Below are 19,108 nucleotides of genomic sequence, written 5' to 3' on the forward strand. Positions count from 1 at the left end.
GTAGACCGGGCCTGTAGAGTGATCTTATTCAGTATTTTCTACCATAAGAAGCATCAGTTGTTAATTTGAAGTGAGGTATTCTACTTATGTCAGAACCAACTTACAATGGAGTCATCAGAACCGAATCTTGTTGTAAGTCAGGGACTAAACCAAGCCAAACCAAAGCCATTGCCGTTGAGTCAATTCTGACTCACAGCGACCCTATAGGGCAGAGTGGAACTGCCCCATAGGGTTTCCAAGGGGCAGCTGGTGGATTACAACTGCCAACCTTTTGGTTAGCAGCCAAGCTCTTAACCGCTGCACCTGTGTACTATTCTCTCTTGCCCCTCCCATCTCTATCTGTCTCTGTTTCCCTTTCTCCCTTTTTATTGAGGTAAACTTTCATGCAGTGAAGTGCACAAATCTTATGTGTTGAGCTCAGTGACTTTTTACATAAATTACTCCTATATCGCACCACCCAGCACATTTCCAACCCTCTGGAAAGTTCCTTGTCATCCCATCCCAGTCAGCCCCCCTCCAGAGGCAACTGCTGATTTCACTTCTGTTACCACACGTTAGTTGTGCCTGTTCTTCAACTTGATATAAATGAAATCTTACAGCATGTCCTCTTGTGTGTCTGGCCTCTTGCTCTCAACATTACATCTGTGAGATTCAGCCACATTGTCACGTGTATCAGCAGTCCATTCTTTTTCACTGCTGTCTAGTATTGGAAAACAATTTTAACTCTAACATGAACCCTAGCCCTAAACCTAACCCTACACCTGAAATCCAAACCTAAAACACTTACCCTAACCCTAAACTTTACCCAAATACCAATCCTAAACCTAAGCCTAATACCAAACAAAAACTTAACCCTAAAGGTAACCCTAACATTGAACTTTAATGGAAAATTAACCCAACCCTAACTCTAACCCTAAATGCAACTCTAACACTAACTCTAATCCTAAACACTAACCCTAATCCTAAACCTAACAAAAAACCTAAACTCAAAACTAAAACCTAACCATAACCCTAAACCAAAACCAAAATCCAACTTTAAACATAAACCTAACAAGAAGCCTAAACCTAGCGTTAAAGCTATTCCTAACCCTAAACCAAAACATAACTTTAACCCTATTTCATTTTGTTGTACTTAGGGTCTTTATAAGTAGCAGCCAACTCGACAAAACCTAACAACAACAACAACCATAACACTAACCCCCCCCCCAAAAAAAAGAAAAGAAACACAATTTCAATACTGGAGTATAACACAATTTGTTAATCCAGTCACCTGTTGATGGATATTGGATTGTTTCCAGTTGTTTGGCTATTACAATGGGTGCAGCTAAGAACAGGAACATTCTGTTAATAGTGACACACGTATGCCTCTCTGTTGGGTATATACTAAGTGGAATTCCTGGGTCATAGCACAGACTAGCTTTAATAGAAACTGCCGGACCATTTTCAAAGTTCTTGTACCATTTTGCATTCCCACCAGCAGTGTGTGAAAGTTCCAGTTGCTCCACATCCTCGCCAACACTCAGTATTGTCAGTCTTTGAATTTTAGCCCTTCTGGTGGGGCAGCTATACCACTTCCCTTGAGGCAGTCTCTAACACAGGTCAGAGATGCAAATCAGAGGAGAGGCTGGGGCCAGACTCGACTCAGTGGCTGGAATGCTCATGTGAGTGAGGGTGAGTGTGTGCAGTGCCCGCTGAAGCAAGTCAACAGCTGAAACGGAGACACCTGAGTCTGGGGGGATGGGAAGACAGCTTGGAAGGCAGGCGCCGTGTGCACTGGACAGCCCCCTGACATCCAGAACAGAGCCTGGTCCTGGCTACATGAGTCTGGACCTCTCATAGGGAAGCCAGTGAAGCCAGTTTATTCATCTGGTGCAAGGTAAGAATTACTCCCATTTTTTTTACAGATGGGCAAACAGAGTCTCAAAGAGGGGAGAGACTTCCCTGAGGTCACACAGGAAGGATGTCTTAGTCATCTAGTGCTGCTATGACAGAAATACAAGTGGATGTCTTTAACAAAGAGAAATTTATTCTCTCACTGTCTAGTAGTCTACAAGTCCAAGTTTAGGCCATCAGCTCCAGGGGAAGGCTTTCTCTCTCTGTCAGCTCTGGAGGAAAGTCCTTGTTATCAGCCTTCCCTTGGTCTGGGAGTATCTCAGCGCAGGAACCTCAGGTCCAAAGGACGCACTTTGCTTTCTTGGTAGTATGAGGTCCCCGTGACTTTCTGCTCACTTCTCTCTTTTATATCTCAAAATAGATTGGCTTAAGACACTATTTAACCTTGTAGACCTCATCAATATAACTGCTGATAATCCATCCTATTACATTGTAGTGATAGAATTTACAACACATAGGGAAAACACATCAGATGATAAAATGGGAGACAATCGTACAAGAGAATCATGACTTAGCCAAGTTGACAGGTATTTTTGGGGGACACAATTCAATCCATGACAATGGACTATAACCCAGCTTTCTGATTGTCTGTGTTAAGGTTTCCTGACCCTCCCAGTTCTACTTACTCTAGGAATCCAAGAGGCAGGAAGGAAGCCTCAAGTTGGAGGGTCCAGGGCCCATCTCCCATGATCTTCTCAGGGACCACCTCATCTCCCACCATACCCCTAATTCAGGTTCCACATCTCACAGTTGCCATGATTCAGGATTCATCTCCATCAACCCCTTTTCTCAGGGATCCTCCCATCTCCCACAATCCTCCTGTCTCAGGGATCCTCCCATCTCCCATAATTCCTCTGCCCTAGAGCCTCTCTCCCTTAGTATCTGTATTTGGAATCCCTCTGTCACAATCTCTTTTGTCTCTGGACCCCATCTAACCCACTCTTTTAACTCAAGGGTTCATGTCCCAATGTTCCCCCTTATTTGGGGTCCTGACAAACCCCAGACTCAGAGCTTTGGCTCCCACAATCCCTCTGTCTCTGGGCCCCATCTCCCATAATCCCTCTGATTAAAGACTCCCTGCCCACCAACCTGCAGCCTTAGAGTCCCCTCTCCCACACTGCCCCATCTCCTGAAATGCCCCAATTCAAAGTCCCACACCCTTCAGCTGCTAATATGCTGCTGTTAAGTTTGAAGAGGCTGAACTCCAGATATTATAATTATCATAACGTTCATAATGTTGTTGTTGCTGCTGTTGTTAGGTGCTGTCCAATCAGTTCCAACTCATAGCAACCCCATGTACAACAGAACAAAACAGTGCCCAGTCTTTCGCCATGTTTACAATTGTTCTTAAGCTTTAGCTCCTTGTTACAGCCACTGAGTCAATCCATCTCCTTGAGGGTCTTCCTCTTTTTTTTTTTTTTTATATAGAGCTATTCAGGTTTTTTTTTAATTGTGCTTTAAGTGAAAGTCTACAAATCAAGTCAGTCTCTCATACAAAAAATTATACACTTTGCTATATACTCCTAGTTGCTCTTCCCCCTAATGAGACAGCACACTCCTTCTCTCCACTCTATATTTTCGTGTCTATTCCGACCCTCTCTGCCCCCCATCTCCCCTCCAGGCAGGAGATGCCCACATAGTCCCATGTGTCTACTTGATCCAAGAAGCTCATTTCTCACCAGTATCATTTTCTATCCCATAGTCCAGTCCAATCCCTGTCTGAAGAGTTGGCTTTGGGAATGGTTCCTGCCTTTGGCTAACAGAAGGTCTGGGGACCATGACCTCCGGGGTCCTTCTAGTCTCAGTCAAGAGTCTTCCTCTTTTTTGCTGACTCTCTACTTTGCCAAGCATGATGTCCTTCTCCAGAGACTGATCCCTCCCAATAATATGTCCAAAGTATGTGAGACTGTCTTGCCATCCTTGCTTCTAAGGAGCATTCTGGCCATACTTCTTCCAAGACATATTTGTTCTTTCTTCTGGCAGTCTATGGTTGTCTTAGTCATCTAGTGCTGCAGAAATACCACAAGTGGATGGCTTGAACAAACAAAAGTTTATTCTCTCACAGCCTGGTTGGCTAGAACTCCAAATTCAGGGAGCCAGCTTCAGGCTTTCTCAGCTCTGGAGGAAGGCTCTTGTTATCAATCTTCCCTTGGTCTAGGAGTATCTCAGCACAGGGATCTTGGGTCCAAGTGACGCACTCTGCTCATGGCACTACTTTCTTGATGGTATGAGGTCCCCTTGTCTCTCTGCTTGCTTCTCTTTTATATCTCAATAGAGATTAACTCAAGACACAACCTAATTTTGTAGATTGAGTCCTGCCTCATTTACATAACTGCCTCTAATCCTGTCTCATTAACATCACAGAGACAGAATTTACAACACAAAGGAAAATCACACCAGATGACAAAATGGTGGAGAATCACACAATACTGGGAATTATGGCCTAGCCAAGTTGACACACATTTTGGGGGGACACAGTTCAATCCATAACAATGGTATATTCAATATTCTTCGTCAACACCATAATTTTTTTTCTTTTTATTTTAAGTGAAAGTTTACACATCAAGTCAGTCTCTCATACAAAACCTTACATACGTCTTACTATATACTCCTAGTTGCTCTCCCCTAATGAGACAGCACACTCCTTCCCTCCATCCTGTGTTTCTGTGTCCATTCAACCAGCTTCTGTCCCCCTCGGCCTTCATATCTCCCCTCCAGAGAGGAGCTGCCCAGACAGTCTCATGTGTCTACTTGATCCAAGAAGCCAACTCCTCACCAGTATCATTTTCTGTCTTGTAGTCCAGTCCAATCATTGTCTGGAGAATTGGCTTCTAGAATGGTTCTTGTCTTGGGCTAACAGAAGGCCTGGGGACCATGACCACTGGGACCCCTCTGGTCTCAGACCAATAAGTCTGGTCTTTTTACTAGAATTTGGGGTCTGCATCCCACTGGTCTTCTGCTCCTTCATGGAGTCTCTGTTGTGCTACCTGTCATGGTAGTCATCAGTTGTGGCTGGGCACCATCTAGTTCTTCTGGTCTCAGGCTGATGTAGTCTTCGATTTATGTGGCCTATTCTAACTCTTGGGCTCATAATTATCTTGTGTCTTTGGAGTTCTTCATTCTCCTTTGCTCCAAGTGGGTTGAGACCAACTGGTGCATCTTAGATGGCCACTTGCTAGTGTTTAAGACCCCAGAAACCACTCTCCAAAATGGGATGCAGAATATTTTCTTAATAGTTTTTATTATGCTGATTGATAGATGTCCCCTGAAACCATGGTTCCCAAACCCCGGCCCCTGCTACTCTGGCCTTCGAAGCATTTGGTTTATTCAGGAAACTTCTTTTCTTTTGGTATAGTCCAGTTGTGCTGACCTATCCTGTATCCTAAATTAGTTCTTGTCTACTACCTAATTAATGAGTCCACCTCTCCCTCCCTCTCTCCCTCCCTCTCTCCCTCCCTCTCTCCCTCCCTCTCTCCCTCCCTACTCTCCTAACTATCAAAGAATATTTTCTTCTCTGTTTAGACTATTTCTTGAGTTCTTATAATAGTGGTCTCATACAATATTTGTTCTTTTGCATCTAACTAATTTCACTCAGCAATAATGCCTTCCAGGTTCCTCCACGTTATGAAATGTTTCACAAATTCATCATTGTTCTTTATAGATGCATAGTATTCCATTGTGTGAGTATACCATAACTTATTTATTCATTCTTCTGTTGATGGGCACCTTGGTTCCTTCCATCTTTTTGCTATTGTAAACAGTGCTGCAACGAACATGGGTGTGCATGTATCTGGTCGTGTGACAGCTCTTACTTCTCTAGGATACATTCCAAGGAGTGGGATTGCTGGATCCTATGGTAGTTCTTTTTCTAGCTTTTTAAGGAAGCGCTAAATCGATTTCCAAAGTGGTTGTAACATTTTACATCCCCACCAACCATTTTACATCCCCACCAGCAACAACACCATAATTTAAAGGCACCAATTTTTCTTCAGCCTTCCTTATTCCTTGTCTACCTTTCACATGCATATGAGACAACTGAAAATATCATGGCTTGTGTCAGTTGCACCTTAGTCCTTAAAGTGACATCTTTGTGTTTTAACACTTTAAAGAAGTATTTTGCAGCAGATTTGCCCACTGCAAGGCATCTTTTGATTTCTTGACTGCTGCTTCCATGGCTGTTGATTGTGGATCCAAGTAAAATGAATTCCTTGACAACGTCAATCTTTCCTCCATTTGTCATGATGTTGCTTATTGGTCCAGTTGTGAGGATTTTTGTTTTCTTTATGTCAATGTGTAATCCAAAATGAAGGCTGTGGTCTTTGATCTTCATCAGTAAGTGCTTCAGGTCCTCTTCACTTTCAACAAGCAAGGTTGTGTCATCTGCATAACGCAGGTTGTTAATGAGTCTTCCTCCAATCCTGATGCTGAGTCCTTCTTCATGTAGTCCAGCTTCTCGGATTATTTGCTCAGCATACAGATTGAATAAGTATGGTGAAAGGATACAACCCTGACACATAATTTTCTTGGCTTTAAACCAGGCAGTATCCCCTTGTTCTGTTTGAATGACTGCCTCTTGATCTATGTACAGGTTCCTCATGAGCACAATTAAGTGTTCTGGAATTTCCATTCTTCCCAATGTTATCCATAATTTGTTATGATCCACACAGTCAAATGCCTTTGCATAGTCAATAAAACACAAGTAAATATCTTTCTGGTATTCTCTGCTTTCAGCCAGGATCCGTCTGATATCAGTAAAGACATCCCTTGTTCCACATCCTTTTCTGAATCCAGCTTGAATTTCTGACAGTTTCTTGTTGAGGTACTGCTACAACCACTTTCGAATTATCTTCAGCAAAATTTTACTTGTGTGTGATGTTAGTGATATTGTTCCATAATTTCTGCATTCTGTTGGATCAACTTTCTTTGGAATGGGTACAAAAAATGGATCTCTTCCAGCTGGTTGGTCAGGTAACTGTCTTCCAAATTTCTTGGCATAGACGAGTGAGCACATCCATTGCTGCATCCATTTGTTGAAACATCTCAACTGGTATTCTGATCAATTCCTGGACCCTTGTTTTTCACCAATGCCATCAGTGAAGCTCGGACCTCTTCCTTCAGTATCATCAGTCCTTGATCATATGCTACCTCTTGAAATGTTTGAATGTCAGCCAATTCTTTTTGGTACACTGACTGTGTATATTCCTTCCATCTTCTTTTGATGCTTCCTGTGTCATTTAATATCTTCCCCATTGAATCCTTCAATATTGCATCTTGAGGCTTGAATTTTTTCTTCAGTTCTTTCAGCTTGAGAAATGCAGAACATGTTCTTCCCTTTGGTTTTCTATCTCCAGATATTTGCACATTTCATTACAATACTTTATTTTGTCTTCTCCAGTCTCCCTTTGAAATCTGTTCAGCTCTTTTGCTTCATCATTTCTTCCTTTTGCTTTAGCAGCTGGGCTTTCAAGAGCAAGTTTCAGAATCTCTTCTGACTTCCATTTTGGTCTTTTCTTCCTTTCCTGTCTTTTTAATGACCCTTGCTTTCTTCATGTGTGGTATCCTTGATGTCATCCCACAACTCACCTGGTCTTTGGTCATTAGTGTTCAATGCATCAAATCTATTCTTGAGATGGTCTCTAAATTCAGGTGGGATATACTCAAGGTTGTACTTTGGCTCTCGTGGGCTTGTTCTAATTTTCTTCAACTTAACTTGCATAGGAGCAGTTGATGGTCTGTTCCACAGTCAGCCCCGGCCTTGTTCTGACTGATGATATTGAGCTTTTCCATTGTCTCTTTCCACAGCTGTAGTCAATTTGATTCCTGTGTATTCCATCTGGCAAGGCCCACATGTATAATCACTATTTATGTTGTTGAAAAAGGTATTTGCAATGAAGAAGTAGTTGGTCTTGCAAAATTCTATCATGCAATCTCCGGCGTTATTTCTGTCACCAAGGCCATATTTCCCAACAACTGTTCCTTCTTCCTTGTTTTCAACTTTCACACTCCAGTCACCAGTTATTATCAATGCATCTTGACTGCATGTTTGATCAATTTCAGACTGCAGAAGTTGGTAAAAAATCTTTAATTTCTTCATCTTTGGCCTTAGTGGTTGGTGCATAAATTTTAATAATAGTCATATTAACTGGTCTTCCTTGTAGGTGTATGGATAATGTCCTATCACTGACAGTGTTGTACTTCAGGATAGATCTTGAAATGTTCTTTTTGACAATGAATGTGATGCCATTCTTCTTCAATTTGCCATTCCCGATATAGAAAACTGCATGATTGTCTGATTCAAAATGGCCAATACCAGTCCATTTCAGCTCACTAATGCTTAGGATATCAATCTTTATGCATTCCATTTCTTTTTTGATGACTTCCAATTTTCCTAGATTCATACTTTGTACATTCCACGTTCTGATTATTAATGGATGTTTTCAGCCTGTTTCTTCTCATTTTGAGTTGTGCCACATCAGCAAATGGAAGTCCCGGAAGTTTGACTCCATCCACTTCATTAAGGTCAACTCTACTTTGAGGAGGCAGCTCTTGCCCAGTCATCTATTGAGTGCCTTCCAACCTGAGGGCCTCACCTCCCAACATTATATAAGACAATGTTCTGCTGCTATTCATAAGGTTTTTGCTGGCTAATTTTTTTCAGAAGTAGACTGCCAGGTCCTTCTTCCTAGTCTGTCTTAGTCTGGAAACTCCACTGAAACCTGTCTACCAAGAGTGACCAAGCTAGTATTTGAAATACTGGTGGCAAAGCTTCCAGTATCACACCAACACGCAAGCCACCACAGTATGACAAACTGACAGACATGTAAATAGCAACAGCTACAATTTATTGAAAGGGGCCCTGGTGGCACAATGGTTAAGAGCTCTGCTGCTGACCAAAAGGTTGGCAGTTCAAACCCAGCCAGCAGCCCTATGGGAGAAAGACCTGGTGATTTTCTCCTGTAAAGATTACAACCAAGAAAACTCTACAGGGCAGTTGTGCTCTGTCCATGGGGTCAGTATGAGTCAGAATCGACTCAACGGCACACAATGGCAACACAGTTTATTGAGCAGCTATAAATGTCAAGACTTTTAAGCACTTTATATGTATCATTTAAATGAATCATTACAATCCCATGAGTGTGGTACCCTTAGGATCCTCCTTGACCAGATGAAGACAATGATTCAGGGAGGTGACTTACTCAAAGCCACACAGTCTGGATTTGCACCCAGATTTGAATCTGACTTCAGAACCCCAGCTCTCGTAGTTATACCAGCTCCCTCTTAAAAAAAAAAAAAAAAAAAAAATCTCAACTCTTTCTTTTTCCCAACTTCCCTCCTTCCTAGCCAAAGAGCATGGGGGTGAAAGTGGGGGACTAGTCCTAACCTATTCATTCCTGGGAGCCCAAGGAGTGAGGGAGTGGGCTCTGTTTGGAATCTCAGACACCCTCTCCAGCAATCATGGCCCTCTCACTAGCCTTTGTCCCTTGAGGAGAGAAGGAACAGATTTCCACAAATTCTCTACAAGCTCACTACTCAGAATATGGTCCATGGACAAGCAGCATCAGCATCACGTGGGAACTTGATAGAAGTGCAAATTAACGGATCCCATCCCTAACCTGCTGAATCAGAACATCTGAAATTGGGACCCAGGAATCCTGTTTTATCAAGCCCTCCAGGTGTTTTTTTATGCCAACTATGGTGAAGTGACCCAGCTGGCATTTGTATACTGGTGGCATAGCTTCCAGCATCACAGCAACACGCAAGCTTCCACAGTACAACAAACTGACAGACATGTGGGGGCGCATCTTCCCAAAAGAGAAGAACATGCTCAGCATATCTCAAGCTGAAAGAACTGAAGAAAAAATTCAAGCTTCAAGTTCCAATGATGAAGGATTCTACGGGGAAAATACTAAATGACACAGGAAGCATCACAAGATCATTCAAAAGCGGCCTCCAGAGTTTCAGTTTACAAGATAAACATACAAAAATCACTTGGATTCCTCTACATCAACAAAAAGAACATCGAAGAGGAAATAACCAAATCAATACCATTCACAGTAGCCCCCAAGAAGATAAAATACTTAGGAATAAATCTTACCAAAGATGTAAAAGACCTATCAAAGAAAACTACAAAGTACTAGTGCAAGAAACTAAAAGGGACCTACGTAAGTGGAAAAACATACCTTGCTCATGGATAGGAAGACTTAACATAGCAAAAATGTCTATTCTACCAAAAGCCATCTATATGTACAATCCACTTCCGATCCAAATTCCAACGACATTTTTTAATGTGATGGAGAAACAAATCACCAACTTCATATGGAAGGGAAAGAAGCCTCAGGTAAGTAAAGCATTACTGAAAAAGAAGAAGAAAGTGGGAGGCCTCACTCTACCTGATTTTAGAACCTATTATACAGCCACAGTAGTCAAAACAGCCTGGTACTGGTACAACAACAGGCACATAGACCAACGGAACAGAATTGAGAACCCAGATATAAATCCATCCACATATGAGCAGCCAATATTTGACAAAGGCCCAGTGACAGTTAAATGGGGAAAAGATAGTCTTTTTAACAAATGTTGCTGGCATAACAGGATATCCATTTGCAAAAAAATGAAACAGGACCCATACCTCACACCATGCACAAAAACTAACTCCAAGTGGATCAAAGACCTAAACATAAAGACTAAAACGATAAAGATCATGGAAGAAAAAATAGGGACAACGTTAGGAGCACTAATACAAGGCATAAACAGAATACAAAACATTACGAAAAATGACGAAGAGAAACCAGATAACTGGGAGCTCCTAAAAATCAAACACCTATGCTCATCTAAAGACTTCACCAAAAGAGTAAAAAGACCACCTACAGACTGGGAAAGAATTTTCAGCTATGACATCTCCAACCAGCGCCTGATCTCTAAAATCTATATGATTCTGTCAAAACTCAACCACAAAAAGACAACCCAATCAAGAAATGGGCAAACGATATGAACACACACTTCACTAAAGAAGATATTCAGGCAGCTAACAGATACATGAGAAAATGCTCTCAATCATTAGCCATTAGAGAAATGCAAATTAAAACTACAATGAGATTCCATCTCACTCCAACAAGGCTGGCATTAATCCAAAAAACACAAAATAATAAATGTTGGAGAGGCTGCGGAGAGATGGGAACTCTTATACACTGCTGGTGAGAATGTAAAATGGTACAACCACTTTGGAAATCTATCTGGCGTTTTCTTAAAAAGTTAGAAATAGAACTATCATACAACCCAGAAATCCCACTCCTCGGAATATACCCTAGAGAAATAAGAGCCTTCACACAAACAGATATATGCACACCCATGTTTATTGCAGCTCTGTTTACAACAGCAAAAAGCTGGAAGCAACCAAGGTGTCCATCAATGGATGAATGTTTAAATAAATTGTGGTATATTCACACAATGGAATACTATGCATCGATAAAGAACAGTGATGAATCTGTGAAACATTTCATAACATGGAGGAACCTGGAAGGCATTATGCTGAGCGAAATTAGTCAGAGGCAAAAGGACAAATATTGTATAAGACCACTATTCTAAGATCTTGAGAAATAGTATAAACTGAGAAGAACACATACTTTTGTGGTTATGAGGCGGGGAGGGAGGGAGGGAGGGTGGGAGAGGGTTTTTTACTGATTAATTAGTAGATAAGAACTGCTTCAGGTGAAGGGAAGGACAATACTCAATACAGGGAAGGTCAGCTCAACTGGACTGGACCCAAAGCAAAGAAGTTTCCGGGATAAACTGAATGCTTTGAAGGTCAGTGGAGCAAGGGCAGGGGTTTGGGGACCATGGTTTGAGGGGACTTCTAAGTCAATTGGCAAAATAATTCTATTATGAAAACATTCTGCATCCCACTTTGAAATGTGGTGTCTGGGGTCTTAAATGCTAACAAGCGGCCATCTAAGATGCATCAATTGGTCTCAACCCACCTAGATCAAAGGAGAGTGAAGAACACCAAGGTCACATGATAACTAAGAGCCCAAGAGACAGAAAGGGCCACATGAACCAGAGACCTACATCATCCTGAGACCAGAAGAACTAGTTGGTGCCCGGCCACAATCGATGACTGCCCTGACAGGGAGCACAACAGAGAACCCCTGAGGGAGCAGGAGATCAGTGGGATGCAGACCCCAAATTCTTACAAAAAGACCATACTTAATGGTCTGACTGAGACTAGAGGAATCCTGGCAGTCATGGTCCCCAAACCTTCTGTTGGCCCAGGACAGTAACCATTCCCAAACACAACTCATCAGGCATGAAAGGGACTGGACAGTGGGTAGGAGAGAGATGCTGATGAAGAGTGAGCTAATTATATCAGGTGGACACTTGAGACTCTGTTGGCATCTCCTGTCTGCAGCGGGGAGGGGAGGATAGAGAGAGTTGGAAGCTGGCAAAATTGTCACGAAAGGAGAGACTGGAGGGGCTGACTCATTGGGGGAGAGCAAGTGGGAGTACGGAGTAAGATGTATATAAACTTATATGTGACAGTCTGACTTGATTTGTAAATGTTCACTTGAAGCTCAATAAAAGTTAATAAAAAAAAAAAAAAAAGACAAACAACCCAATCAAAAAGTGGGCAAAGGATATGAACACGCACTTCACTAAAGAAGATATTCAGGCAGCTAACAGATACATGAGAAAATGCTCTCGATCATTAGCCATTAGAGAAATGCAAATTAAAACTATGATGAGATTCCATCTCACTCCAATAAGGCTGGCATTAATCCAAAAAACACAAAATAATAAATGTTGGAGAGGCTGCGGAGAGATGGGAACTCTTATACACTGCTGGTGGGAATGTAAAATGGTACAACCACTTTGGAAATCTATCTGGCGTTTTCTTAAAAAGTTAGAAATAGAACTACCACACAACCCAGAAATCCCACTCCTCGGAATATACCCTAGAGAAATAAGAGCCTTTACACGAACAGATATATGCACACCCATGTTTACTGCAGCACTGTTTACAATAGCAAAAAGCTGGAAGCAACCAAGGTGTCCATCAACGGATGAATGGATAAATAAATTATGGTATATTCACACAATGGAATACTAGCCAAACCCACTGCCATCGAGTCGATTCTGACTCAATGAAATACTACGCATCGATAAAGAACAGTGATGAATCTGCGAAACATTTCATAACATGGAGGAACCTGGAAGGCATTATGCTGAGTGAAATTAGTCAGATGCAAAAGGACAAATATTGTATAAGATCTTGAGAAATAGTTTAAACTGAGAAGAACACATTCTTTTGTGGTTAGGAGATGGGGGAGGGAGGGAGGGTGGGAGAGGGTTATTTACTGATTAGATAGTAGATAAGAACTACTTTAGGTAAAGGGAAGGACAACACTCAATACAGGGAAGGTCAGCTCAACTGGACTGGACCAAAAGCAAAGAAGTTTCCGGGATAAACTGAATGCTTTGAAGGTCAGCAGAGCAAGGGTGGGGGTTTGGGGACTATGGCTTCAGGAGACATGTAAGTCAATTGGCAAAATAAATTCTATTAAGAAAACATTCTGCATCCCACTTTGAACTGTGGTGTCTGGGGTCTTAAATACTAACAAGCGGCCATCTAAGATGCATCAATTGGTCTCAACCCACCTGGATCAAAGGAGAATGAAGAACACCAAGGTCACAAGATCATTACGACCCCAAGAGACAGAAAGGGCCACATGAACTAGAGACTTACATCATCCTGAGACCAGAAGAACTAGATGGTGCCCGGCCACAACCGATGACTGCCCTGACAGGGAGCACAACAGAGAACCCCTGAGAGAGCAGGAGGTCAGTGGGATGCAGACCCCAAATTCTCATAAAAAGACCAGACTTGATGGTCTGACTGAGACTAGAGGAATCCCGGCAGTCATGGTCCCCAAACCTTCTGTTGGCCCAGGACAGTAACCATTCCCAAAGACAGCTCATCAGACATGGAATGGTCTCGACAATGGGTTGGAGAGAGATGCTGATGAGGAGTGAGCTACTTGTATCAGGGGGACACTTGAGACTATGTTGGCATCTCCTGTCTGGAGGGGAGATAGGAGGGTAGAGGGGGTTAGAAACTGGCAAAACGGTCATGAAAGGAGAGACTGGAAGGAGGGAGTGGGCTGACTCAATGGGAGTATGTAGTACGGTGTATATAACTTTATCTGTGAGAGACTGACTTGATTTGTAAACTTTCACTTAAAGCACAATAAAAAATAAAAATAAAAAAAAAAGTGGCTGCCGCAGGATATGGACAAGAAAGCCAGAAATTCAAGTGGGATTCAGAAGAGGATGTAGAACAAGGGATTACTAATGTCAGACGGATCCTGGCTGAAGGCAGAGAATACCAGAAAGATGTTTACCTGTGTTTTATTGACTACGCAAAGGTATTCAACTCTGTGGACCATAACAAATTACGGATAACATTGAGAAGAATGGGAATTCCAGAACACTTAATTGTGCTCATGAGGAACCTGGACATAGATCAAGAGGCAGTTCAAACCAGAACAGGGGAATACTGCCTGGTTTAAGGTAAGGAAATGTGTGTGTCAGGGTTGTATCCTTTCACCATACTATTCAATCTGTATGCTGAGCAAATAATTCAAGAAGCTGGACTACAAGAAGAAGAAAGGGGCATCAATATTGGAGGAAGACTCATTAACAACCTGCACTAAGCAGACGACACAACCTTACTTGCTGAAAGTGAAGAGGACTTGAAGCACTTATTGATGAAGATCAAAGACCACAGCCTTCATTATGGATTACACTTTAACATAAAGGAAACAAAAATCCTCACTGTTGGACCAATAAGCAACATCATGATAAATGGAGAAAAGATTGAAGTTGTCAAGGATTTTATTTTATTTGGATCCACGATCAACACCCATAGAAGCAGCAGTTGTTGAACAATCAAAAAAAATGCATTGCATTGGGCAAATCTGCCCCAAAAGACCTCTTTAAAGTGTTGAAAAGCAGAGATGTCACCTTGAAGACTAAGGTGCGCCTGACCCAAGCCATGGTGTTTCAACTACCTTATATGCATTCAAAAGCTGGACAATGAATAAGGAAGACTGAAGAATTGACACCTTTGAATTGTGATGTTGGCGGAGAATACTGAGTATATAATGGACTGCTAAAAAAAAAAAAATCTGTCTTGGAAGAGGCACAACCAGAATGCTCCTTGGAAGCAAGGATGCCGAGACTGCGTCTCACATACTTTGGACATGTTATCAGGAGGGATCAGTTCCCGGAGAAGGACATCATGTTTGGGTAAGTACAGGGTCATCGAAAAAGAGGAGGACCCTCAATGAGATGGATTGACACAGTGGCTGCAAAAATGGGCTCAACCATAAGAAGGATTGTGAAAATGGCGCAGGACCAGGCAGTGTTCGGTTCTGTTGTACATAGGGGTCGCTATGAGTCGAAACGGACTGGACGGCACCTAACAACAACTTGGAGAAGTGGTTAAGAGGTTGGCTGCTAACCAAAAGATCAGCAGTTCGAATCCACCAGCCGCCCCTTGGAAACCCTAGGGGCAGTTATACTCTGCCGTAGAGGTTCGCTGTGAGTTGGAATCAACCCCGCCCTGGCGGCATAGTGTTTTAGAGCTCGGCTGCCAACCAAAAGGTGGGCAGTTCGACCAGTAGCTCCTTGGTAGCCTGATTGGGCAGTTCTACCCTGTCATATAGAGTCACTTTGAGTTGGAATCACTCGCAGCAACGGGTTTGATTTTGGGGGGGGGGGTGGGTTTAGAGTCTGAGAATGACCGCGTTATACAGTGTCATTGCACTGTCCGCGGGGGAGTACAGGACACCTGCTTCTACCATTAGAGCTCCTATAACGCCCACTTCCAGTAGCCTGTTTCCCGACCCTGACTCCCACACGCCTAGCTTCTGAACATAGAACTTCCGGAACGCTCGAAGGACACCCGCCGTCGCCGTATTTGGACTACATTTCCCAAGGTGCTTTGCGAGTGACCCTGCCATCATGGCGTCCATCGCACCAGACACGATCAGGACTACAACTCCCACGATGCTTAGCGACAGAACTCCTGCCCCCCGCGGCTCCGGAGCCTCGCCACGTCCGCTCCGCTGGGTGAGGCCGGGCTCGGGACGGGCGGACAGCGTCTACCGGGCCCGGAGCTCGTTACAGCGGTTCTACCCCTAACCGCGCAGACATGGCGGCGGAGAAGGACCAGCAGAAGGATGCTCAGGGAGAAGGGCTGAGCGCCACGTGAGCGATCCGGTTTAGCCCCCTAACCCAGGACTCAGGAGTGAGGGTCCCCAACTTCCCCCTCCCTCGGGTCCCAGGAGTCCAGGTCCCAGCCCTCCTTCTCTCAGACACGGGAGCCTAGACCCCGGGTCCCCTTCTTTTCTAGGACTCTGGAGTTTGGGCCTCCTTTGGGGTCCGGGATTTGGGCCCCCTCCCGAGCCCCCCCGCCCAGAACCCGGGAGTCCCGCCCTCTCAGCCTCCTCCTTCGGGGCTCCCGGCCATCCCCGTACACCGCTGACCCAGCCCTGCCCGCCAGGACCCTGCTGCCGAAGCTGATTCCATCCGGCGCGGGCCGTGAGTGGCTGGAGCGGCGCCGCGCGACCATCCGGCCCTGGGGCCCCTTCGTAGATCAGCGGCGCTTCTCGCGGCCCCGCAACCTGGGCGAGCTGTGCCAGCGCCTCGTTCGCAATGTGGAGCACTACCAGAGCAACTACGTGTTCGTGTTCCTGGGCCTCATCCTGTACTGCGTGTGAGTGCCTCCGGGGACGGGACGCCGCCCTTGCCTCGCGGGCCCGGCATCGCCCCTCCAGGTGGCCCTGCTTGGTCGATCCCGCTCTTCTCTGGCCGCCTCCCGCCCCCCACTGGCCACGCCCCACCTCTGTGGGGCAGCCCGGCCAGACCTTATTCCCAGAGGCCCAGACCCCTACTTCCTTATCGGCTTGGCCAGGACAGTGTGACCAGAGGTGACCCGTCTTTGCGTACCGTCAAGGAACCATTCTGCCATCTCCCAGTGTAGAAGGATCAGGGCCCCTGGCTGGACAAGCCCAGCTGCCTGACCCCTGTCTCCCCGCACTTCTCTCCAGGGTGACATCCCCCATGCTGTTGGTAGCTCTGGCCGTCTTCTTTGGTGCCTGTTACATCCTCTATCAGCGCACGTTGCAGTCCAAGCTCGTGCTCTTTGGTGAGAAGCCCCCTGCCTAGACGGAGCCCCGGCCCTCTAGTCCTGTCTCTTGGAACTTGAGCATCAGACCCCCAAATCCAAGCCTTTCTGAACCTAAGTCCGCCCGGGGCCTAGATCTATACTTAAAAAAAAAAAAAAAAAAACCTGTTCTGGTCTTTTCCAACTCAGAGCGACCCTACAGGACTGAGCAGAACCTCCCCATAGGGTTTCCAAGGAGGGCCTGGTGGATTCCGACTGCTGACATTTTGGTTAGCAGTGGAACTCTACGCCACCAGGGTTTCCACTATACTATGTCCCTCAAGCCTGATGGCTTAAGATCCCGGACATCCCAGATGCTCCCACCCATCTCAGCCCCCTAAACTGCAAAATGAGATACCCCAGAACTCATTCTCCACCTGGCTTCTCCTGTCCCTGAAATCTCCCCTCCCTACACCCTCCTCTAGCCTGTCTGCTGGAAAGCATCAACTGCAGGTACCCACATTGGCCACAAGGTGGCAGCCGTACATGGCCTAGATCTTGCGCCCTTCGCTTTCCTCCTTCCTGCGGTGGAAGCTGGAAGTTAGGATTTCTGAGAGAGGGAAACTGAGGCCTGTGGCTTTTGTAGAATACCTCGTGTGGTCCCAGCCTGGTACCATGCACCTTTGGGATGACAAGGGGGGCCTGGGTCCCCACCCAGGGGAAGCTCAAAGTTTGGAGTGGAGCCAGAGGGGAGTTGGGATCAGACAATCAGAAAGCTCTAAGACAAAGTTGTTCATGGGGCTCCAATTGAAATTCTTTCAGAAGCCTACAAGTCACATACCTGACAAAAGTGGACTGGGGGAGGGACATGCTGGGCAACCCAGGGTGCATCTAAGACAGAGCTACAACTTGGCTTCAGCTGACTGGTGTCACCAGAGAATGCAGGCCAGTGTGACCCAACCTTCCAGTCTTCCATGAGAAGCCAGAAGTCTGTTTTTCTGGGAAACCATTCAGTTCACTTGCCAGCCACAAATCAAATTCTTGTGAAACACTGTGCAAACTCAAAAAAAAAAACAACACACATCTGCTGGTCAGACTTGGTCTGTGGGCCACCACTTGGAGACCCCTGGTCTACATGAATGCAGGCTGGAGTAGCAGAGGCCTAGTCTGGAGCAGCAGAAGCGGGGTTGAAGGGCAGGGGCCTGAGGAGAGTGCTGTGTTCTGGAAGACAGTGGGGACCTGGGAGAAAGAAGTTGGGGCCAGGGCTCAGAGGGGCTTGGTTTGAGTTTAGATTTGATCTTGAGGGTCGTGGAGCTTGTGATACCAGTTGCGTGGTGGGGGGGGTACTCTGAGAGAGGGCATGGAGTGTTGGAAAAGCTGCCCAATGCGTCTGTCCCCCAGGCCGAGAGGTGAGCCCAGCCCATCAGTACGCTCTGGCTGGAGGCGTCTCCTTCCCTTTCTTCTGGCTGGCTGGTGCAGGCTCGGCTGTCTTCTGGGTTCTGGGTGAGTACAGGGTCTGGGTGGCGGGTGGGCAGTGCAGGCCAGGTGAGGAAGCGTGGCCCTGAGCTGCCCGTTTCCTGCAGGAGCCACCCTCGTGGTCATCGGCTCCCATGCCGCCTTCCACCAGATCGAGGCAGTGGATGGGGAAGAGCTGCAGATGGAGCCTGTGTGAAGTGGCCTCAAGAACCTGCGGGCCTCCCAGGCCTGCCGCTCTGCCCCGGTTCACCCCCATCCTGCAAGGCTCTCCTGCTGGGGACAAAGCTCCCTCCCACATCACAAGCCCAGGGAGGCCTCCCAGCTTTGGAAATAAAGCTGTTACAGTTGTTGTCCTGCAGACATTGTCCCAGTGTCTTCTGTGGGTCTGTACAGAGTAACGCTGGGCATACTGAGGATCCAAGACAGACAGGGCTCAGGGTGTGGGGGAGACAATAGAAAGATGTACAAGCAAGATATAGGATGTCAGATGGTGACAGGTGCTGAGGAGGAAGAACACATTGGGAAAGGAGAGCGTAGGGGGTCCCCGTGGCCACCCCCAGGTTCGATGATTGTCTG

The 19,108-nt window shown here is 45.3% G+C and overlaps 1 protein-coding gene across 1 annotated transcript; it reads left to right on the top strand.

The window, feature by feature from the left end:
• Positions 1 to 15,976: 15,976 nt before the first annotated feature.
• Positions 15,977 to 18,890, top strand: RABAC1 (Rab acceptor 1). Its single transcript, XM_049901590.1, has 5 exons — positions 15,977 to 16,158; positions 16,454 to 16,666; positions 17,001 to 17,098; positions 18,458 to 18,559; positions 18,640 to 18,890. The coding sequence occupies exons 1-5, from the start codon at positions 16,103 to 16,105 to the stop codon at positions 18,726 to 18,728; spliced, it is 558 nt and encodes a 185-aa protein (XP_049757547.1). The 5' UTR covers positions 15,977 to 16,102; the 3' UTR covers positions 18,729 to 18,890.
• Positions 18,891 to 19,108: the final 218 nt, after the last annotated feature.

Source organism: Elephas maximus, chromosome 11 (assembly GCF_024166365.1).
Source record: "Elephas maximus indicus isolate mEleMax1 chromosome 11, mEleMax1 primary haplotype, whole genome shotgun sequence".
Taxonomy (NCBI): Eukaryota; Metazoa; Chordata; class Mammalia; order Proboscidea; family Elephantidae; genus Elephas; species Elephas maximus.